General features: G+C 43.5%; 1 protein-coding gene and 2 non-coding genes across 4 annotated transcripts; all 3 read left to right on the top strand.

Annotated features, from left to right (window-relative positions):
- Positions 1-1,729: 1,729 nt before the first annotated feature.
- LOC124154664 (mRNA decay activator protein ZFP36L2-B) lies at positions 1,730-11,727 on the top strand. 2 transcript variants are annotated; one of them, XM_046528526.1, is made up of 2 exons: positions 1,730-2,273; positions 8,917-11,727. In XM_046528526.1, exons 1-2 carry the CDS (start codon positions 2,214-2,216, stop codon positions 10,270-10,272), a joined length of 1,416 nt encoding a protein of 471 aa, XP_046384482.1. In that variant the 5' UTR covers positions 1,730-2,213; the 3' UTR covers positions 10,273-11,727. The 2 variants fall into 2 exon arrangements, with proteins under 2 accessions (XP_046384482.1, XP_046384481.1); XM_046528525.1 differs by lacking the exon at positions 1,730-2,273 and adding an exon at positions 5,707-5,808.
- A 9,333-nt stretch (positions 11,728-21,060) lies between these two features.
- On the top strand, positions 21,061-21,132 carry Trnag-ucc. Its single transcript has one exon. It is a non-coding gene; the product is annotated as a tRNA-Gly (tRNA).
- A 2,376-nt stretch (positions 21,133-23,508) lies between these two features.
- On the top strand, positions 23,509-23,580 carry Trnag-ucc. Its single transcript has one exon. It is a non-coding gene; the product is annotated as a tRNA-Gly (tRNA).
- Positions 23,581-24,229: the final 649 nt, after the last annotated feature.

Genomic DNA, 24,229 nt, shown 5'->3' with positions numbered 1-24,229 from the left:
TAAAAGTAAGAGGATACCTTTCCCAAAAACGTGGGTCGTGAAATGAAATTCAGGTGGTTGTGTTAAATTTTACTTTGCAGCATATTTAAATTCATTGACACTCTAAAGCAAATCGTAGATAGTGAACTCTAAAAAATATTTTATATTCATGACGACGCTTGCTTTATAATAATTCGTACAAGAGACAAAATTTATACGAGGAAGCCCAGCGAAAAAAATCCAAAAAACGCCAATGTAGCCTAACGAACTTACTTCCACACGTCAACCTTCGATAAGCCTTTAAAGTGCAGGATAGCGACACTATAATGAATGATAGCAAAGAGGTAGACCAACCACACCATGGTACAGGTCTTTGAAGCGACTCCTAAAACTACATGCATAGTGCAAAGGGATTGAAATAACATGATTATTGGGTGAATATATTTCTCACACATACCACCTTAAACTATATAATACGTGCCGCTTTTTATTTGGAAATAAAAGATGTCAAGAGTATAAAGACAGAGTTTGAAATGCAGTATACCGACGCGCCTTCGGTGCGACCATTTCATGTGTCGGCATATAAATGTAGATTGGTCGATAAATTTTGTTAAAGATTCAGTGTGGGTAAACTGCAACACTATTTCCATTTTTTACTTCCATCAAAACACAAAATTTGACATGTACATTAAAATAATTTAATAAAGCACGTTAATAAATTATAGTTAAATTGAATGTTCTAATTTTTCAATTGAATTTCAAACTATTAAGTTGGCAGCATGAGTGTTTCGTAAAAACAACGCTCGTCTTTTGGCTAAAAAATTAATTTTTTTCTGTTCATTGACATCTCCGATACCTCCTATTTCGATGGCGATTTAAAAAAAGCAATCGCCAATTAATTCAGCGCTGCTTCGAAAATAATTTTGCAGGAAATTCAGTAAGTTGCATTCACGTATTGAGAATTATACCAAAGAATCGCTATTCTTTGCTCCGCAGATCAGTGGGGCAGCCAGGAATTTTGTTCGGAAGGGAGTCCAAAACCAGGGGCGAAAATGCTTTAAAAACAGGGTACTAAGTAGGTTTTTTTAAACTACTTTTAACAATTTTCATAATGGAAAAAACTTCATTTTCAAGGAAATCTTGTGTAAATTCATGACTTTTTAGTATTTTGATATGGTTTATCAAACAAAGTAAATGTGTTTTTATATTTCGGGGGAGCGGGGAGGAAGAGCCCGGACCCCCTGGACCTCCCTAGCTACTCCACTGCCGCAGATCAACCTGCTAACTGAGCGCAATTCATCCTGCAACGGAGCCTATCACGACCCCTTTTAAGAAGCGGCAATTAAGTACATGATGAACATTCAGCAGGACAGCGCGGAGAGGAGAGCTCTCCACAACGAAATCAAGAGTTATAAACCCAAAGCGAGTCGTCTTCGCGCATTAGGAACTGTGTCACGAGGTTCCCCGTCGACTCTATCTTCCCTCTTCAGCGCGTTCGGGATCTGAGAAACAGGCGGGAGGACGCAGATTGACGTCATCGAGCGCGGCGCCCTCTCATTGGCCGAGGGGGAAAGACATCGTCGCGGCAGGAGTCCGCTCCCCTCCACAGTTCCCCTCCCCTCCCCATCCCACTCCATTCCCCGACGCTTAGGCGCGCAGGAAGCCATCCCTTTGCACTTCCCCACCATTCCCTCATAAACCGACGCCTATCTCTCCTTCCCCGCTCGACTTCCAAACTTCCCCAACGCCTCGCCTTCCCCTCAAATCCTCTATCCCCCCTTCAGAATCTCCCCGACCAGCCAGTCAAGGTTCGTCAGCGCGGCTGCTTAGTCGCAGTAGGGTAGAAAAGTTGATGGTGATCGGTCGTGTTCGGCCAGTTGGGCACCGGGTGTGATCCGTTGCTGACATCATCCTGCTCCTCGCAGAAGAAGACTTCCGATTGTTCCCTCATCGTTCTGTGATTTCAGCCCCTTTACCCCGTCTCCCTCCCGCCTTAAGGACTAGAGCGGGACTTGAGAGGAGAGAACAACCCTTTGCATGCCGAAGCACGGAAAGAAAAGAGGGATCTTCTGCTCGAATATATTTTTGTTGTACGACGCCCGTCCACTTGGAGTGGGGGAGCAAGAGAGTTTTTCGAGTGTTTTCTTCTCTCGTCTTCCACACATACTAAGGTTCGGCTAGAGGTTGTTACCTTAACGGCAGTGGATAGTTTTAATACGCGAGTGTGCAGCAAGATGTCGACGGCAGTGATGTCTGCGTCGCCGCTCTATGAATTTGGGGATTTGCTCTACAAGGTAAGCACACTCGGTTTTCCCTTCGTGAATATTCCCCCAATTCCTTACCTGCTTTTAAATATAGCCTCCGCCCGAGAGCCCCTTCCTTTCCAATTTCGAGACTGGCCTCAACTCTCTCGTCGGAGAGCCTCCTCGTCCGACCGAGGGCCGCTGAGGGTCGCCGGGGGCTCGTAGAGGCGCGAGGCCCCGTGTGATCGGACGAGCCCGAATCCTTGTTTTCGTGCGTGGGTGGCTTGGGTATTTTGCTAATTTTCCCGCCCTGCGGGGAAAACACCGCGAGGAGGTGGAGGCGAGGCTTTGCTTGGGCTTCGCGCGAATATTTTCGGGTCGCATCGTGGGGAGATCTGCCGCGCGTAATTTTTTTTCCCGTGGCTTTCGAACGCCGGCAGGAGGGGGTCGTTCGCTGCCGAAGGAGAAATTTTTGGCGCGCGACGACGGTTTCGCACGCTCTCCTCAGCCATACGGCGCCGTACTTCTTTCTCGACTCCCTTTCGCATTTCTAACTTGTTTTGTTATAGGCTTCAGTTTGTTTGTTATCACCCTAGCGACGCGGTTGCTACTCGGTTACCGATTTGTTTGTAGTCAATAGTTTAATTCTTTTCGGGTGTTTTTCACATTTCCAGTTACTATTTCCGCATTATTCTCCCATTTTGGGCTTCCTTTGTGGTTCAGTTATGTTTTTCGTAAATGTACGGCAACTCCGTGTTCTCTTCCGGCGTAGTCTTTTCCTCATCGTGTTTTTTTCGGGCCCCGTGTGTCGGGTCCGCGGGGGCCGTGCCAGCTTTCCCTCCGCCCAAGGTGTTGCCGGCGACGGCGCCTCTTCCCCGCGAAAGTAGGATTGTGTGCCGCGGCAACGGATAGTGGTGTGCGTATGTGAGAGTTGAAGCAGAGTTCCCAAATGATGAAGTCCCTCGGGGCGCCGCTCGCGCCCGGCGCGGCTCTTTCGGCCCAACACCACCGCGGAGTTGGCTGCTTCTTCCTCTTATCGTAGACCAGTTGCTCTGCGGTACACAGAAAGTTGTTTCATTTTGTGAAAAGCTAAGCTTGCAGCCGTTAGTGAAGTTAATACTTTGTGAGCATGTTATCTCTTGTTCCCATTGGCGGCGTGTCGTCTATTTGGTGTTTAAGCTCGTTAATATGTAGCTTCTACGCGTAATTACAAGTACTTCAGAAAAAGTAGCCTGCCTGATTCGTAATTTAATGATAAACCTCAAGGTGCATGGATATTCCACATGGCATATGGTATGGCTTGGCGGCATGCATGAAATCATGTGAGGTACAAAATCAACATTAGGTTACTGCTGTATTGTTTTTTATTCTTTATGACATTCGTAGAAGGCAAGGTTTTGTCCAACCGAAATCATTGGGTTGATCATTATAATTTGTTGAGTTATTCCCCATTAGTGGCTTTTATAATATTATTATGTGAATGGTTTGTTGTAATTCTTAGTATTTTATAATATTTATCGCTATCGAAAGTAAATAAGGAATTTCATCTCCTTCGTACCTATCCATACACGCCATTACTCAAAGGTTTCCTATCAATGGTGTCGTTATGTAGTATTCATGATATCCGAATGAATGGACACACTGATGCATCGATCTTACTGGTTGTTTCTTTTCCCTAATGTTTAGCCTTCCCTCCAGCTGTGTTTTTCTTTGTACCTGGCTCCTCTACCATCGTGCCGGTCTATATGCCTTAAACACACAAGCACATCATCTCGGTTCTTCATTCTGAACTCCTCCACCCCTTCAGTTGTGCCGGCAGAATCGCGCAAAGGGTCGTCGTGTAACATTGGGGCCTGCGGGGGGGCATTGACTGGGAATCCGCACGGCTGAGGGCCCATTGTTCGCTTTGGGCGCCCTTAAAAATCATGAATGGACCCCTCCTGCCCATGCGGGGGGCCTAGAGTTCTATTGCCTTGCCACTCATGCGCCGCGACGCGCTCTTGTGTTTTTCTTACCTGGGTGGCTGCATCCATTGCGTGCATTCGTGTTATGTTCGTTGATATGCCGAGCGTGGAATTTTCCTACGCGTCAAGTCTTCACGTGAGTCCGTTCGCAGATAATGTCAATCTTGTTTGAGTCCATTTCGTTTCTAAACGCTCCATTTTTTAGTCAATTCATCCAAAAGCGATGTTGTTTGACTCTGCTGCTGTACAAATCAGTCACTATCTCTATCACGTTCCCTCTAAGGGTATAACTAACTTGTACTATATTTCCCTTCACCGACTGTATGATATTTCTGCAGCTAATTTCTCATTAGGCGGTTATATGTTGGTATCGTGCCTTTTTCCATGATTGGAACGTGAAAATGATCCTCAGGGCTGTACACAGTCGCTACATCATTCATATTCTGATGTATTTCTATGTGCGTGTTATAGGTGCCGTGTAATCGGTTCCGTCTTTTGGGGTTTTATTTCTTGCATCAAGCTGTAGGCCCTCTAAAACATGCTATGTTACTTATGATCAGATGTATCGTTTTCTATCCGGCTTGGCTTCATTCACTGATGATGGTGTTTGTAAGATTTCTTCGTCTTGTTCATTTACAATTAGTTGCACTCAGTTTTTCGCCTTTCCGATCCGTCGTTCTCCTGACGCTAGTAATCGTAGTATTATTGAATGCTACCAGATGCTCAAGGAGCTTTTTTGTTTAAGATTGTGTAAGACCGTCGAGCCATGTTTCAAGTTCAAAATGCAGGTTGGTTGGTGAGTTTACGCATCACCCAATCATGTATACTGAAGAAGTTAGCTTTAGCGTTCCTTTTGGAATTTTAAGGTTTGAGGCTCCCGCCACGGTAGTTGATCCCATTAATAAGTGATGCAGTTGAATGTCTTATTTGTCATTGTAATCCATCCAGGACGGAAATGTTCACAATATCGGATGTAATCTTGCCCCGTGGCTTAATTTCGACACTTCTTTTCCGTATGCTTAGATCAACATTGACCACCAACTTGTAATTATACGAATTGTTAAATATCGTACTTATTTCTACGAACCCGTCGTACACACATGAATTGCATACTAAACCCTTAATCCATGTAAGAAGTCCATTGAGCCGTATTTCATCGCCAATCCCTCTTCATTAGTAATTGTTTTGTCGCATTATTCGCTCGAGTAGATTGTTCCAGCAAACAAATTCTTCAGCACTCTCATTTCCCAAACCTTCCATCTCCTTTCAAAGCGGTTTGGAATAGGGGAATCAACAAGTGGGTGGTGTAAGGGTGCAACATTGTGTGGTTGGCAGCCGTGTGGAGGCCCGCGCTTGGGGAGAGTGGGATGGGGGGAGGGGAGGTGGATGCGAGGAGGGGGGAGGCCTTGTGGTTCTTCGCTTATCGCCACTCTCTAGAGCGACGTTCCTTCTTTTTTCTGTCGATTTTTTTTGCCTTTTCCATTAGTGTATTTTTTCGACTTTCGACCGGCCTCCGCTATATGGCAAAGATTGCCTGCTCATAGATGCTTAGCCGCACTACCGTCATGTCTTGCTGGCGAGGTTGTGGACGCAAGGAGTCATTTCATCACGTCTTGCCTTGGGTACTTGGTCATTTCCTACTCGTGCACGCGTGTATTGTCACGTGTGAAAGTTGCACATTTTCATGTGTCTCTAATCACTCGAATAGTTGATCGATTGAGTCGTAAATTCGTGGCTCCACGGTAATATTTTAGTTAATCTGTTTCGTCGGGGTTGATGTTTAATAACTACATTTCAGCGGGGTTCTATTTATGCCGAAGATGTTACCGTGAGAGCACAACATGTAGAAGTTGTTCGGTATGTTTACCGGTGGCCCTCCAGCTTAGCACGTGGTAATTGCTTCATTTCTACGTTGCGATTCTCGTTTCGTTTTTGTTTGTTCGCCGAGGCGATTGTTAATGATTGGGAATGCCGTGTCTTGGCATCGAATCGAGAACTTCCTCGTGAGGACGAGAGAGGAATTAGTGATTTATCGCATCACCGAGATGCTTTTCTCCGAATGTTAAGGCCGTGACGGGATTTTGATGTAAGCAGCCATTCTCGAGTCGGGTATCGTCTTATCCATTATTTATCGGCGTTTCACAATTTCACCATGGTGATATTTGCCCCATTCCGCGATATCCTCTGGTCGTAAAGCGATTTCAATCGGCCGAGGAACTTGAAGCGTTGTCGCCAACCGCGAGCCGAGAGTATTTATTTCCACCAGTTTTCATTTCCTTTCACGGGAGTTGGTATTCCTGCCGGCGCGCGCAAGAAATCATGCTTTTGTTTCCCCATCACAATGCATTTCCTCGCCTAAGGTCACATTGCCGATGGTAATTTTTTCCTTTGTACGATTCACGTTGTACGTTATTATGCCCTGTCTGGCAATGCTGCGACTATAACATTCGCTTTGCGCGCGGTCAAGCGTCTACGGTGGTCAGGGCGCAGGAGTACGTATACAACATCAATTGATGATGAATAAACAACGTCGATAGATTATTAATGTGAGAGATGTATTATGAAGTATGTAAATCTGTCTATTTTTATGTTGGTTGTCTTTACTATTCTTCCTTTTGCCGATAGTCCACCTCGTTATGCATCTGGGTCCCTTTGCCCAAAAGATACAATTGGTCTATTTGCAGGTCACTCACAGTTACCCTCGCTTATGTAACCAATTAGATGTAGCTCAGATAGGCATGCAAATGAAGTTCACTCAGAAGAGTTCATCAATAAATCACGTACCCTATGCTACCCGTGGTTGATGCTGTAGGGTTTTTTGTTCTAAATGAAGTCAGTCTGGAAGGCAAGCCACAACAGTAATTTAACTATAGTTAGAACCAGAAGTTAATTAAGGTTTTTTCGGGTTTCGCCATTTAGTAAAGATTTGTCTTATCTTTCCTTGCTCGTTGTAATTTATATCAAAGGGTAAGATGTGCTTAAATTTAAAGCTGGTAGGTTCAAGTGGGTTTGGAGTTCATTTTGTGCGCTTGAATTTGGTCGTTCCATGTGTGTTTGCTGAGTAAAAAATATTGTTTCTCAGGTGTCTTTTTGGATGTTCAGTGATGCAAGGGTGAAACCAAAACCCTTAATTTAATGTCACCTGGTTATAGTTTGGTTGCCATTCGTTATTGAAGGGCGTTCTTCGTCGAAATTGTGAACTGGAATACCAGTGAACCGTGTATTTCTCGTTGCTTCGCCCGATTTTGTGTGAATTAATTACCCTGCGCGTCCGTTTAATTGGTATAAACGTCAAGCACTTGGTATTATAGTGGAGAAAATAAATGGTGAAACTAAATTACTGTGGAGGGTGAAGAACGGAATTTTGTGTTGTTTTAAGAATATTTGTTATCAAAGTCGCTCCGAACTACCAAACGAATTTTGTGTGCACTGTGAAGTCGTTGAGGTTTTATGGGTGGCCTTGTGTATTAAATGCAAGAGCACACCCCCTCGCCACCTGTTGACGGTGTAGTTGTTCGTCGGTGTCCCTGTTGCGTTGAGTAGACGACGCCGCTTATGTTGTGGGCGTCTTTGAGATGAGGCTGCTTTCTCTATAACCTTTCACATCCTTCTCTCTCGTGTTCCGGTTCATTTACAGAACCCTCTCCTCCGCCCCGCTCGCTCTCATTTGCATGACCACCCTTCCCATATCGCAAGTTATTTACAAGCTTCTATTTTAATGGGCATTATTCCCGCGCCGTATTCCTGTCGTTTTCCCTATTTGAGCCATCTTTCCGAGTATCTCTCCTGTTGAGTATCGGTTAATGCCTGTATGTTCTTCGGTTTGTGCCGTAATAGTACGATTGCAAGGCTGTGCCGTAGCCGGACGTGACATTCATCGTGCAGTAATTTCTCACTCACGTGATGCATCGTTGAGGACAAGCTTCGGAGACTGTTGTGACATTAATGCGGTCTGATAATTTGTCTCATAATTCGTTTTGCCGTGTAGTACAAACCATGTGTTGTTGCTTAGCTTATTCGGAGCCCAGCGTAATGCGTTTTTAAAACTTGTGATCCGTTTGAAGTAAGCAAGTGATGCTTGCCCCGTCAATACATAAATTCTTGATATGTTTGTCCACATTAAGTTATTTCTTACGACGTGTGTATGTTCATTTCAACGAGGCGGGCGTTGTGCATTGTGTAATTTGCTGCAGTTTTCCGGCGATCTGTCACTTAAGTTTTCTTGTTTGCTTCATTGTCGACCACATTCTATTTTCTCATGTTGTTACTGCTTGTTTAGACTTCCTGAGAGCGGCGTTGTGCCATCTTGTTATTCATTTGCAGTTATCACCGATCTTCCACGATTGTTCCTCCCTATTTCCTATAGCGAGGGCGTAGCTTACAAGATTGTACTTTCGCTTGCTTATTTACAGCTCGCATGATATTCTTCTTAAATTCGCTTCTGCGGTTAATTCAGGGTTGTTGACTAATTTGTTAATGTTGTGGTTTGATGATGCTGTTGTTTTTAAAATTATCTCTGTTTGCCTCGAGTTCCCTAAAACCTCCTGGTTTAATAGTTTAGTCCAGCATTGGCGTAGCATTTTGCATGAAGCCGTTGTGCCTGCTAATCTTTGGCTTTCTTTATACGGTCTCGCATCTGGTCACACATCATTTAGCCTTTTCGTATGTAACTGACGTCGCTGAATTTAATTTGTGATATTTACGATTCGTCTCTTTTGTGTCTTCCGTAGAGTAACAACAACAATGGCAGCGGAGGATTGCAGAAGCCGGCGGCCGCCAGGTGGAACTCCGTGTCCACGACCTCATCCACATCCGACAGCCGCGCCGTTGGTTCGCCAGTGCTGGGTTCAGGCCTCGCAGTGCTGCAGCCCCTCAGCCGGCGCAACTCAAACCCGGCCGGCAACGGATGCATGACCACCAACTCAATGGGAATCTACTCGAGCAATAACATAAACAACAACAGCGCAGCCAACAACAACGGCAACCGCAAGATGGACCCTAGCGTGTTCCTGGGCCTCGATACGATCAGCCAACAACAGCAGCACCAGCAACAACAGCTGTCCCCCCACAGGCGTCTCGACAGGAGTCAGAGCGAGCCCGTGGAACGGTCAAACAACGCCGCCGTTGCAGCCGCCGCGGCTGCGGTAGCGGCAGCAGCAGCGGCCGCCGCCGCCAAGTCCAACATCAACACGAGCCGCTACAAGACGGAGCTGTGCCGGCCCTTCGAGGAGAGCGGCTCGTGCAAGTACGGCGAGAAGTGCCAGTTCGCTCACGGGGCACAGGAACTGCGGACTCTGGTCAGACACCCCAAGTACAAGACAGAGCTGTGCCGCACCTACCACACTATCGGCTTCTGCCCGTACGGACCCAGGTGTCACTTCATCCACAACGCGGAGGAGGCGAGAGCCGCGGCGGCCGCTGCCCTGGCGGCGCAGACCAGCGGCGGGACGGGGGCGCCCAAGCCGGCCCTGCCCCCCCTGACCCCTCCCAAGCCCCAGCACCACCACTTCTACCACCACGCGTATCCCAAGCAGATGCTGGGCTCCACCGCGGACTCCCCGTCGCCTCCATCCAGCCTCAGCGCGTCGCCCACCTCCCTCGGCTCTTTCTTCTCCGAGCCGGACCTCTTCCCCGGACACGGCGCCTTCTCCTCCCCGCCCTCCTCCTCATCTTCCTCCTCCTCGTCCTCGTCTTCGTCCGCGAACACGGCCTTCTCCTTCGGCCAGGACTTCACCTCGCTCGTGCGGCCCGCCGCGCTGGGCCGCATGCTCAGGAAGCAGGACCCCGTCGCCTCATCCACCTCTCCTCCGCCCCTGGCCCTGCCGCCCCTGAACCCGGCCGCCCTCGGCAGGCGAAACCTCAGCCTGGGCGACCTGGACGGCGTCAAGGAGGCCCTGGTGCTGCCCCTGGCGCAGCAGCCAACTCACGTGATGGAGTCCCCGGTGGGCTCCCTGGAGGCCCTGTGCCTGAGCGACCCGGCTTCCCCGCTCCAGTCGCCCTCTTCGCCTTCCGGCTCGCCCAAGGAGCTCGGCCGCCTGCCTGTGTTCAACAGCCTGAGCAGGAAGATCGTGGGCGCGGACGCCTGAACTTGCGCCCGCGTTGCGTTCTGTCGTTTGCGCTTGGGTTTGTAAAGGAAGTTGAGCGAGTGACCGGGGGTGACTGTGTGGCTGACTTAGTTTTTTTATTTTTACTGTGAAGACGGATGCGTGTGGGTGTATAGTATGAGATGGGCAGGGCTTCCATTGTTTCTACCTTTATAATCTATTGTTTTTCATCGACAAAGAAAAATGTTCGGGCGAGGATGAGGAGAATGTGGGGAGGATTATGTCTTGTGGAAAACTTTTTTTTTCATTTTTTAAGCTGTACATTAGTTCTTATCATATTTCATCGTATTGATGCAAATCTTTTTGTTTTTTGATAGTCGCGCTCAAAAGGAGGTTTTTAAGTTATGCAACGCTAAAAAAGTAACGACTCCCCAAGTTATCAAAAGAGTATTTAGCACGTAGCCTATCTATCAATATCATCACCCTCCATTTTTATATTATTTGGGAAAGAAGCATTTTTATACAAATGTTTGTATTCCAATTAGTCAATTTCAGGTTTCATTATTTAATGGCATAATTATTATTGTCCTGATTTATGTGACTAAACGAGTCTTTGAGTCTCCCCATGTTTTTCTTTGGACTTTATATATATAATATATATAATAAATATCTATCTAATTGGCAGACTTTATTTTGGAAAGTTTAAGCCGCTATTTTCCTTCTTTTTCATTTTTTAAAAGTATATATCTTATTTCCCGTGGTCGTCCTCTAGCCATATCATTTGAAATTCAAGAGTTCGCTAGCTTTTATGCAAGCGAGGTGTCATGTATGTGGTTGTATGTCCAATTGTGTATTTAATGGCGTGCAAGTTGTGTAACCTATTGAACTCCGAGAAAGTACGATCACTACTGCCACCGCGATTTAACAGCAGTTTGTGGTTTATATTTAATTTATTATTCTATCCTGCTGATTTTTTTTCTGGTGTGTTGTGAATGGTTAGGGAGGCCATAGCCATCTGGACTGAAAGCGTTTAATTAAGGGCAAAATGAATGCTCTGTATTTATGTAACTTATTATTTATATTCAGAAAATGTATTTATCAGTTATATATGAAACACAAGTTCTATGAAACAGCATGCATATCTGTTCATAATATATCTTTCATTCGTTATATTTTGCTCCCTAAATCGTATTGATGGGTGCCTAAGTGATAACTCTCGCGGACCCAATGATGTCACTCAATTTTTTTAATGAAAGAAACCTTAACAATTCAGTTGGGTACAATCTTAATAAGTTTTTTGTATTGATATAGTAAATTATAATAATTATGACTGCTTTATAGAACACTAACGTTCCAATATGTGATGTATTATAAGTGCATTTACAGTTGTTAGTTTCTGAAGAGAACAATGAAGAGTACCCCTCTGTACTGAGTAAGTTGTATTCCACCTATTTGCAGGACTCGAAAAGGATAAATATAATTTTCTAGTGTTTTCAATCTGCTTGTTTTTCTTCTCAACAATACCCTCATCAACCCCGAAATATTTTTTGTGCATGTGAACGGCAAGTGTTTTTCTGCCTTCGTGTATATGCTGCCATTAGAGAACCTACTTGGAATGTTAAGATGGCGAAATTTTCCTTGATGGTTTTCCTCAAGTGGAAAGCCTTTGGAGGGGCAATATCATATGCCTGGAAGGTAAGGTATGGACATTCATTTGCGACCAGTTTTCACGAGTAATCCTGATTGCCTGAAAGCTTCACTAAATAATTACTGGTGCAAAAGCTTCTCAAGCTGCACCTGTGTTTTTTTAGATCTTAGTGTCTCTAAATCGAGTGAGATAGGTGTATGTGGCAGATCCATTACTCTTGGGCTGATAGCCGAATAGTAATCTCCCTTAACCTTCCATGTTATTTAGCTTTTGCATTCTTTAGTAAACCGTCAAAGGATGTTGCTTCACCAGTAACTATTACCACAACTATTTGGTGATGGATCAGGGTAATTTTTAATAATTTCGTGATATAGGCAGAGAATTTCAAAATTGGTTGTCACAAGCCCCCCCTGATTGTCCAGCTTGGTATACTAATACCAATAGAATAGTCAACCTTTCCATTCAATCGCAATGCTTGGTTAGGGCTGTAGGTTGCTGGTTTCCTGCCACCGCCGTGGTGTTCGGTGTTTCCCTGGTGTATTGTCTTGGCGTTAAGGGTGCGAGTCGTGTACTTGGTGTCGCATAGTTATTACCTGTTATGCTGACGGTCATTACCTTCAGGTGGAAGGCTTTAAAGGTCATAGTTGGTGGCCAATGCTGTGGTAATGAGCCATACGACTTCCTTAGTGGATAGGTTCTTAGTTCGGGAGGTATCTTAAAATCGTTTTTAGACTTTTACGCTGCGCGTGGAGTGGTACGTCTCTTCATGAAGGGTACTTATCGGACAAGGATGTAGATGAGAGACGACTCCAGGAAAATAATTTTGAAATACGGCCACAAATTCGGAGAATGACAATTTGTAACCAGTTGCGACCCTTAAATGCGCCGATTGCGAGACTATCGGGGTGAATCATACACTACGGTGCATACCAAAGCAATGCAATGGCGGTGTAAAGGGTAAGCGTGTTCACTTCCCGGTGTTGGTGTCGTAGAGCTGGGAGGCTGGCTTTTCCTGTCTGCTTTACCAACGTAATTTCACAACTCAATGCACCTGCATTTCTAAATGCAATGTGAGAAATCGTGGTTGGCGTGAACCCATTCATAACGACCACCCTTATACCGCGGAATACCTATGGGGAGTTGTTTCACGCCCAATCTTACTTACTGGTAAATTACGCGTTACATGCATACGGACATTTTCCCGCATTTAGTTCAAATTCGCTGCCGATTTCAATATATTTACAATCAGTAGCGTAACTAGGGATATGCTTGGGGGGGGGGGGGGGGGGATGACGGGCCTAGGGGCGACTCCCCCTCCCACCCCCCCCCCCCCCCCCAAGCAATCGTGGTCCGAGAAAGTTTTATGAAAAATGACATGCCTGGAAATGCATTTTACGCCAATACTTAAAATTTAAGCTTAAGGAGATGCAATTATTATATATCAAAACTAGGCAATATTTCTAAATTAATTTTTTTCCGAGGCTATGGGGGGGGGGGAGGCTATTCCCCTCATGCCCCCCCAATAGTTACGTCACTGCTTACAATTAGCATTATCTTCTGGTTACTCATTCTCTCTGCTTAATAGATTGGACCTGGTCGAGAAATTTTTTTATTGCTTATCACCTAAATCTGCACAAACGCCTTAACATTGATTGACCAGTAATTTAAATAATATGCTGCGTATATCAATATGCACTTAGCAAATAGGATGAAATTCAACAAGCGAAAGGCCAGGGAAGTAATATTTTGAGGCCAGGAAGTTATACATGGAAGGGGTTCGGTGGGGAAAAACTTTGAGATATGGAGAGATTAGTTGAAAATCGCCAGTAACAATTAATTTACCAGCATGGACGTGCACAGCATTGCCTTTCTTGCGTAATTTATCCGATGTTAGGTACTATATGTTTCCAATCAACGCTAATTTTTCTAAGCCGCTGCAATATGGCCCTTGCTCTGATGATAAATAGATTGCACGCACGATTACGAAAACTGTGCAGCTTGAAGGTTCGTGAAGGTGTGACTGTAGCTGAGTGGACGCGATGTATTTCGAAACTACGCGTATTCCTGATGATTGTGGACCAAGTGCATTTTCTTAACGTTTCCTGGAGTAACAGGTGCCTCTCCGCTATCCATGTGGACTGTTGCTGCGGTTTTCTGTATGGGTACCTATGTATTTCCGAGCTATTGCAGGTGAAAGGATCTTTCTGGTGGTGTGGCCTCGCATGTATCGCTTCCTCTTAAGTGTTCACAGACTGTAGGATTGCAGTGAGCGACCTCAAGGGAGTGAAATTAGTTTATTTTCTCGGGATGTCCGAAAATGATCTGTTGTTGCTACTCCGAGGTTCACGCAATATAATCGCGATCACGCGCGCATCATGGTATCCTTTATGTTCAGATACTGAGGTTGCGAATTTTATCTCCAAGAGAATTATATCCATTATGTTTGCAATGGAAGTTTCATTATTCAAGAAAGGAACATACGATCTTGCGGGTTTCAAAGCTTAAAATGTGCAGCTTTTACGAATATAAAATATAGGGCTCAGTGGGAGGAGGCTTTTCGAAACTGAGTCTTTAACGTTCCGAAGGGTTTTGATAGAACCAGTGATGGGTGCGTAGACGAAATGGAGTTGAACAAGGCAGGCAGTCTGCAAAAAGTGATCACTGGGATAGAGAAAAACGGAGTATAGGTTTTTTTAGTCGGTGGTTTTTTGTGAAAAGCTCGGGTGGGAATGTTAAGTGAAATAAATGGAGTGTTTCTGATAGTGAGATCCATCATTTTCATGCATCCAGGAGCTAGTTTCGGAGCAGTCGCGTACACTTATCCAGTTTGTGGGTTAATTATGGGATGGGATGAGGGGATAGACCCCCTCCCCAAAGCCTCAGAGGAAAAAAATTATCTAAAACCATTGTCCTGTTTTGGTACCTAATAACTGCATCTGCTTAAAGTTAAATTTTTAGTGCCAAAATGATGTAAAATTTATTACATACACATGCATTTAATACATTTGACATAATTTTGGCACTTAAAATTTCCCTTTGAGTAAATGCAGTAATTATATGTAATAATTAGACAATAGTTTAAAATAATTTTTTACGCTTCACTTACAAATTCACTGAGGCTTTTTGGGGGGGGGGATCTATCCCACTCACCCCCACACCCAATAGTTACGCTATTGCGTAATATTATCATGACTAAGAGGTGTGCATGTGGGGATTCGGAAATCGGCTGGTCGAGCGATCAATTTTTTATTCGCTAAAAACCCATCGCTGGAGCTACCACGCTGAGGGGCGGATGAAAGATCATGGGAGGCGGACCACCGCTGACCTGAGGATTCACATGCGACTCAGTTAGCCACACATTCCGACTCGATCCCTGCATTAATGTGCACTTCCCCTTGGGATATGCGGAGTGGGTGCAAATAGTGGTCAACATTAGACTATAATAGTATTCCGCGTGGTCGTGAGCGCGTTGTCTAGTGAATGTGGCGACTCTCAAGGTCGGCGCAGGGGCGATTCACTGTGGAAGCTGCGACCACGGAAACTTTCCCTTCGCCATCAACGATTCCGTTCCAACGCCTCCTGTTTGAACGTCTGCCTACCTGCCCCGGGAAGAAGTGCATTTTCGTTATAGGCTTATAGGTTTCGTTATAGTTTTCGGCTTGCTGTGTAGCAGAGGCTAGGTGAAGATAGTGAAACACCGCTTCAGAAACTGAAATTACTAATCTTATATACTGAAACGGTGGAATGCATACAGTACGGCTTGTCGGGAAAAGCATGATCTATAATGCATAAATATTATTTCCATTCACAAGAGCCCTCCTATCCTCTTCTCAGAGACTTTTACGGCAGCTATTATGCTAAATCCACGTAATATATATCTATATTCTATTTCTAACAGCATATAGTAGTATAGTTTGTTATTATACGGGACGTTTCTTGGACGGTGTGGTGTGCATGTGGGAGTCCAAATGCATGCTGCATGCTGGTGATTGATCACCCCCTGCCAAACACCCTAGAGGTGGCTCGCAGGGTAATTTGTAGATGTAGATGTAATACCCTGAGATCACCTAAGGGTGTTTGACGGGGGTGGTGACCAGCATTAAAGAGGATCCAAAGATGTACACCGCCCGGTCATAAAAATATTACACATATAAAATTCTGTAAAATGAGCTTGACTACTTCGGTTAATGGAAAAAAGTATAACCGCGGCGGAATTTATCATACTACTGCCGATATATATCCTCAAAATGCCGTAAATATGGTACTTAGATTTGAGTTCTTAGCCGCTTCGATTTCTTTCATATATCTAATCTATATAGTTTAATTTCCATATTACGTCTTATTCCAAGAATCACGCAGAGAACTAACAAAGCAATTGAAAACTTATTGAATACGACCAAGGGCGTACCCAGGATGATAACTCGTGTGGGGGGGCAAGCTATGGTCTAGGGAGGGCAAACCAATTGGTGACATTAGTTTATGAGACTATTTCCATTAAAAAATAGTTTTATCTTAGTTACGTATGGTATTTGGAGGAGGCGACCGACAGCTGCGGTCATTTGCGCCATGAGGGAAGGGTGGAGAGTAACCTGGCGTCGGCATTAGCCTGCTCTTAATGAAAGGCGCCAAGGGGACCACGGCTTAACGTCCCATCCGACGGACGGAGTGTTGCGCTTGAAATGTCCTCCTCACAACATTCAAGCAGGGAAATCTCTGAAAATTCTCTGCCACTGCCGGGATTTGAGCCCGAGCCCGCCGGGTGGGAAGCCAACACTAGCCACCACACCAACCCGATCCCCTATTTCAGTTACATATCTTATACAAATACGTATCATTTTTCGTGGGTTTAAAGAAAATTTGTTGAATACTTTCTTTTCATTTAAGTACTGGTTTTGCTTAAAGACTTGCGATTTTTGCTTCTAGGGGGGGGGGGCAGCAGTGGCCCCCTCCGCTGGGTACGCCCATGAATACGACACCACTAGTTCCAAGGTTTAACATTAATTTTCCCGTTTATTGGAAATCGCCCTTATTTTTTCTACGATTGGCCTAAGGTTTGTGGAATATCACGCTGTGGTCCGTTCGTGTGACCAAACGCGATTTTTCCCTTCGGCCAGGCCTCCACGGTGGACTCCAAAGGGTTTTGCTGTTGAGGAGTTTCGTTACCGCGTGGTGCGTAAGGTTGGGTTGGGTTGGGCGCTGGAGGAGATGTTTATTCGGGGGGAGAGGCGAAGGAGAAGTCTGCAAGCAAGCTAGACACGTCCCGAGGGGAAGCGAAGCGTCTTTTTCCTTCGCAAGAAGAACTGGTTCCACCTTCTTTCTTGAGTTGTGGGGGGAAGGGGTGAGCAAGGCCACCCCTCCCTTCTCTCCCCCCCCCCCCCCCGTTTTTTTCTCTTTCTTTTCCTCAAAGGGGCGTGTTGGGAGGGGGGAGGGGAATACAACACTCCTGAACCTTCCCCCCCCTCTTTCTTGGCTGCTCGTTGGAAATGAACTTGGCTCTAAAACCGGACGGGTTCCCTCCACCCTCCCACCTCCCTCTTCCCGGCATGCTCTCCTCCTCCAAGGCGATCGCCCCACACGGCTTTCTACTCTCTCTCAGGCGACGCCACTCATGTACGGGGGGAGGGGGAACAGACCCCCTCCTCCTCCTCCGTTGCTCGGAGACGCGTCCCTTCTTCGTTTGGGAAGTATACACGTGGTGATCCTTGCGCGCCAATATTGTAGGTGGAAAGCTATTAAACGTCTACGTCTACTCATTAGTAACTGTACATAATTCTACATAATTACATCCCTACATAGTTCTAACTTTGCTGCGGATTGCCCTCATAAAAAGTTAAAAGTATTGCCTTTGTATGAATGTGGAAGAATAATTACATATACATAATATCATGCGATCCGCCTCTAGGGTGTTTGTCAGGGGGTCATCAATCTACATCTACATAGTACCCCACAAGCCTCCTAAAAGGCGTGTGGCAGGGGGTAATAGGAAACCAACCTTTTTTAGGACACCGAAAATTGATGCCGAGACCCTCTTGGAATATGTTATGACAAATTATTGGATTTGGTCGGCGGCAAATCGAGATGTAAATGAAACTTGTAATACTGGAGGATAATGATCAAAAGCTTACGAGCTGTGTTGTTGAATTTGGCAACGCCGTATCAGTGGAGAAGGTAGTCCTATTCGTACGGTACGAATTCACAACAAAACAGTCTGCACACAATCCACATTTGAGATCGCGAATCGGTTCCGCTGCCAGCACACAAGCTACTACCTATTTCAATAATATTGGTAAATCCATAAACAATATACTAGCATAGACCATAAAATATGGTGGGAAATAGGCAAATACAATTATCAAAAACTGGAAGTCACTACCATTCTTATATTCATTACGTACAACGTTCTCCTCTCTGGTACAACTTACAATAACATTGCTCGTTATGATGCAACCAACTATTTATTCACTGATTTAAAGCCTTAAATTAGCCCAAACAAGTTATACTGGTGACTTTTCTCACTACTATTCGTTGAAATAATAGAATTACAAATTTCACCAGCATGCAATTGGATTCCCACATGCGCACCACGCGGTCCCTTTTAAAAAGTTGAAAAGTTTTGCCTTTGTATGAATTTGGAAGAATAGTTTGTTGGTACGAGCAACATTTTTATGGCCGTGTGGTGTGCATGTCCTATTGAATGCAGGTGATTGATCACCTCCTGGCAATCACTGTACAGGTGTCCAGGTGAAGGGCATTATGTCGATGTAGATGATAACCCAGCGCGCTACCTGTAGGTTGTTTGGCAGTGGCGCAGCGAGGGGGGGTTTTGGGGGATAAGACCCCCCCAGAGCTCAGAGAATTTTTTAAATTTTACCTTGTATTTTTGCCTTACCATTTTACTTGATTGGCTTGATATTAATAATGGAATAGTGTAAGGATTAATAGGATATCCCTCAGAAAGCCGTAAAACTCACCATTTTGAACCATTTATCTTTAAAGCCCGCGATTTATTAATCTCGCTCCTACCGCTTATCCTAGTGGGTATTCCATACCCCCACACACCCCGGTATTAGTTGCACCTAAACCCCCCCAGCCTTAATTCCTTGCTGCGCCCCTGTTGTTTGGCGCACCCACATCTAAAATTTCCCCCAATATTTGTTATTTGGCGAATAAGGATCATAAATTCAAAATAAGCCTCCGCTGCAACCGTCAAATACGCTCAAATCTTCCTTTCTTCTTTCGAGTGCATAGAAGAATGAAATGGTTTCCCCGATTAAGCATAGGAGCCCTTCCCAATTATTATTCGCATTTATATGACCAGGCTGGAAAAGATTCAACTGTGGGCTTTTTTGTATTTTGGACTGGATATATTTTTGTACTGTATGTTATCATTCGACCACATGGTCGACTTGTAACAATTTTTTTAACAATAATAATTTTTTCCGCGCAAAATAAGGGACCTTAGTACTTGAGATAGTTAAGCTGTGGAATAGAAAACTTTTGCATTAAGTTTTGGCATGTAATAACTCATAAATGAATTATATAATACGCTAACTTTCCCTTTTCCTATCACTAGCTTGTAGTTTTATTCGCATGGTAGCATGTTGGTCTAGTAGTAGTGCGTCGACGGCCAGTTCATTTCGCACCAGCATCTTCGTGTCCTTAATTTCTGGTCTAACCTCATGTCTGATACCCTAGGGGTTGTCCTGAGTGCGTAAGCAAAGATATAGTTGAACTAACGAATGACCTTGCTGCTATCCAAGCGTGGTGCGATGCTTGCCAGTTAGAATTAAATTTGAAAAAATGCGTCGTAATGAATTTCTGGAAGAAGAATAACTCCCTACAACGTAGCTATATAATTCGGGGTACCCATTTAGGGACTGTTGAATCCGTGAAATATCTAGGAGTTAGACTAAATAATGATCTATCGTGGAATAAACATATTCGAGAATTAATCGGTCAAGTTAATGGTGAAATGGGTTTTCTTAAAAGAATATTAGGAAAGTGCGACGACAGAGTGAGAGAAATTAGCTACTTTTCAATGATTCACACCACTTGATTCTTATTTGTTTCAACACGCATTGTTGAATTTATTTTAAAAGGTAACTATCGTCAAACATGGGAAATAAAAATAACAAATATATTTATGTGATTTCACAAAGCATAATAGAACTTAATTATTTTCTTGAATTATTGAGGGGGCTCCGACCCCCCAAACGAATCTTTGAGGGGGCTCGGGCCCCCTCAGGCCCCATGGAGTCGGCGCCACTGTGCATGGCTGGTGTCGAATCACCCCTTGCCACACACCCTGGTAGTTTTTTCCCCAAACCTCGTAACTATATATGAATGATAGATAATATCATCATTCATTTGAAATAAAACTGAGGAATTAACTCGCGTTCGGAATTGGGCAACGTAAATTTACGCGCAAAAACGTATATTTTTGGGAAAATATCGAGCACACAAAAATGCTGGGCAGAGGATTTGTTTGGAAAGGAACGGTTTCTCTTATGATTTTTGTTGCATTGAATTTCGTTGCTTCGTTTAGACGTAATAGCTCTTCCACCTAGGCTGCCTTGCTTCTTTTCACGTAGACTATGTAGATCTACATGATCTTTTCGGCAGCGATAGAACTCAATATAGATTAGATGACTTGTAGTGTAGCCTACTAACCTATGCAAGACTTAATGCGTGTTTCTTAATTTTAGTATTATTTCTAACAGCATATAGAAGTATAGTTTGTTATTATACGGGACGTTTTTTGGACCGTGTGGTGTGCATGTGGGAGTCCAATTGAGTGATTGATCACCCCCTGCCAAGCACCCTAGAGGTGGCTCTCAGGGTATTATGTAGATGTATTACATCCCTGATAAAGCCAATAAAGTTGCGCGATACGTTGCCGATTAAACCGTAATTCTAATTTCCACTAAAACTCAAAAACAGCTCTGTATTATCATTACTAATAGATGTATTGGTCAATTAACATTCATTGTTTGCACGACGACTGCGCACTCAACTGATTGTAGGAATGCGCACCAAACATCAGGATGTGCCGCTCCGAAACACGATCATCAAGGTCGCCGTTCGAACTGAATATGAGCAACCTCAGCTAGCAAAAAGCGTAAGTGAAGCAAGTAAGCAGCAGAAAGAAAATAAAATTTCATTTCTATATCACCACATTCAAGGCGTCGGTGGTGTAATGGTCAGCATAGTTGCCTTCCAAGCAGTTGATCCGGGTTCGATTCCCGGCCGACGCAGATTTTTTTCTAAGGCATTTTAATATTCCAGTGATACATTAATCCCTCATAAGATTGGAAACATAGGATATGCGAAATATAGATTACTTTCCTCTAGGCAAATCTCTCCAATGAATATAAATCAAAACCATTCAATAAATATCTTTATATCAATTTATATCTGCTCTTCACCAAAGGTCTGCAAATAATATAATTCACAACGGAAATATTTCAACATTAATTTTATGAGTCTTTCAAGTACGCTAATTGAAATAAATTGTATAATATTACATTAATGCTCTAATGTTAATTTTTAGCCACGAAAACGTATAGAAAAATGCAACCTTCTTCACTGTGAGATATGAAGTGAAACACTTTGCACTTTCCACATAAAAATTTATTAAACTACAGTCGACATGTTTCGCTGCACTGCAGCATTATTAGGACTAAACCAAGAAATTAACCATACCAATACGTATACAAAAATGCACACTCGCAAACATTTGAGAAATTGGGGGTGGAAGGTGGTTCTCAAATGTTTGCGAGTGTGCATTTTTGTATACGTATTGGTATGGTTAATTTCTTGGTTTAGTCTTAGTAATGCTGCAGTGCAGCGAAACATGTCGACTGTAGTTTAATAAATTTTTATGTGGAAAGTGCAAATTGTTTCACTTCATATCTCATAATGGATCTCCACAAAGTATCTGCCTCATCCATCCAATTCACTACTTCATTGATTACTTCCGACCGCGCAAGAAAGTTCAAATATTTAGCAACTCCTCCCTTTGTTGCTAGTCATCGTTTGGGTACGTTTTTATGATTGCTATATATGATATATGCTATTAATCCAAAAATAAATCTATTTACGAATGGTATGGCGGATAAATGTTTTCCATCTTCAATCCAGCCATATTTAATCCAAACAGTCTAATAGTTGTAAAAAGCATTGCTTCCTGAATCTTCCTTTTCCTCCTTGGGCTTTAAAATTTACTTAAGTATGTCCATGCGTAAGGTCACGTTTGCATTAAATTTGGTTTTCCTAATACAATCTGAGGTTTCAGGCGAGATGGAGTGGAAACGGAACATAATGAAGAAGCAGAACCAATTTCCACAATTTTAAATTTATTGGTACTACCGGTTTCGTATTTACAGCATCATCAGGTTCAATATATCAAGGTATGCAACGTCTTAAATAGCCTCCTGCCTTTGATATAACCTATAGCCTTCTTCATTTTGGTTTTCCTAGCCACCCGTCGCTCTCGCTCACAGTTTTCCTTTTGTTCGACTGCCTTCACTGAGAACCTAAGTCCACCAGAATATCTCCACAGAATGCAAGAAATCCTTTTTTCCACGTGGATCCTAAATCGTGATACACGGCGACAGAAAGCCAACGGAATTATAATGACTTATATGGATGTTTTAAGTAAAGCACCTGGGCCGATTGCGACTAAATATTTCGGAATAAAAACGGGGTTAACTGGGGTCTAACCTTTAAGAGTGCCTAATTAAGTGCATTTTATGTTTGGCTTATTATTTTTTTATATTCTCGGTTTTTCGGAGTCAAAATCCTTTGGAATGCTATTTGGAGGTGGATATTGTTTGCGAAAATCGTCAGTTTGTTTGTTTCACATTCATAGGTCACTCAATAGTAGTGAATGAAATTTCAATAGTTTTTTGAATCGATAAAAACTTTATAAAAGTAAAAATATGAAATGCAGGGACGGGCAAAAACGCATTAGCACTTTGAGGTTTAATATATATACTTTGCATGATATTGCTTGGCTACAAAAGAGGTACTTACGAATAAAGCTTTCTAAAGGGAAGAAAAATGAAGTAGGTACTGTCGTATGTTAGTGTGTAAAAGTAAAGTCCAAATTTATGAACCAGGCTTTAGGTATACCGCTCTTATTTTGGATTTAATTAATGAATTTTTAATGTTAGCCCTGCGGGTATTCTCAATTTACCCAGCAATACACAAGTACGTGGTTTGGAAAAAATATTCTCTTAAAGTATGTATTGCATAATCTATGTGAAGGCATACACCATTTAAACCATTAACGAATCAGATAAAATAGATTGCTTCAAATTGTAGCCCTATTGAAGACAGGAAATTTAAGCGAAACGTTGGCTGATAAACTATAATCTCTCATCTGGGCTAAACCTAAAGAGGCATCTACTATCATTACTAATAGATATATTGGTCAAGGAAGATTCATTATACGCACTTCGTAACTTTCATTCCATTGATTGTAGTAGTGTGAACCAAACATTGGGTTTTACCGCTCCAAAGCACATGCGTCGCCATCCCAACGGAACATAAGCAACCTCAGCAAACAAAAAGCTCTTACACGTAAGTTGGGAAAAAACACACATCATTCCTAATGAATCATTACCAAGGCGTCGGTGGTGTAATGGTCAGCATAGTTGCCTTCCAAGCAGTTGATCCGGGTTCGATTCCCGGCCGACGCACATTTTTTTGCAAGTTAAATATTCTAACGAATGGTTACTTAAAGTTCCTGGAGTTATCTTCTAAATGAAAGAAATTTTTAAAGAGTCAATAAAGATGAGTCGCACCCAGTATCAAAACTAGGGAGGGGGGGATGCGGGGGGAAATAGCCGTGGTCGTTCATGTTGTAACTTTTTTAAACGGAAAAGGCTAATGGAACCAGAATTTTAAGGAAATTATGAGAGTAATTTATTAGTTTTTATTATTATTCGCTTGAAAAAAATAATCATTTTTATTTTAGTTCCATGTCTTACACTAATGTTATGTTCATACAAAAGGAAAATTTCTTGATACCTTTCGTTTTGAACTAAATTTATTTTCGCTTCTTGGTGGGTGGCAGTTGCTTCTAGGGGTGGGTACGCCCATGATCTGGTGGGAATCGCCCCGTGCCACACACACTGGTGTTGGCTTACACGGTATCCCGTTGATATAGGTGTAGTTCAAGTATTAAAACCGCAGAATGCTTCTTTGGAATTTATCCCTTTTTTTACGCCAGACTCACCGTTTTCTTTTTAAAAATGAGAGCTTCGCTTGGGATCAAAGTACTCTTTTCCCAGCATTAATTTAGAACCTCGATCGATTGATAATGACGATCGCCGTGACACGGGGGGC

This window comes from Ischnura elegans, chromosome 2 (genome assembly GCF_921293095.1).
Source record: "Ischnura elegans chromosome 2, ioIscEleg1.1, whole genome shotgun sequence".
In the NCBI taxonomy this organism is placed as follows: Eukaryota; Metazoa; Arthropoda; class Insecta; order Odonata; family Coenagrionidae; genus Ischnura; species Ischnura elegans.
The sequence above is the reverse complement of the archived record's forward strand: the minus strand, read 5'-3'. Positions and strand labels throughout refer to the sequence as shown.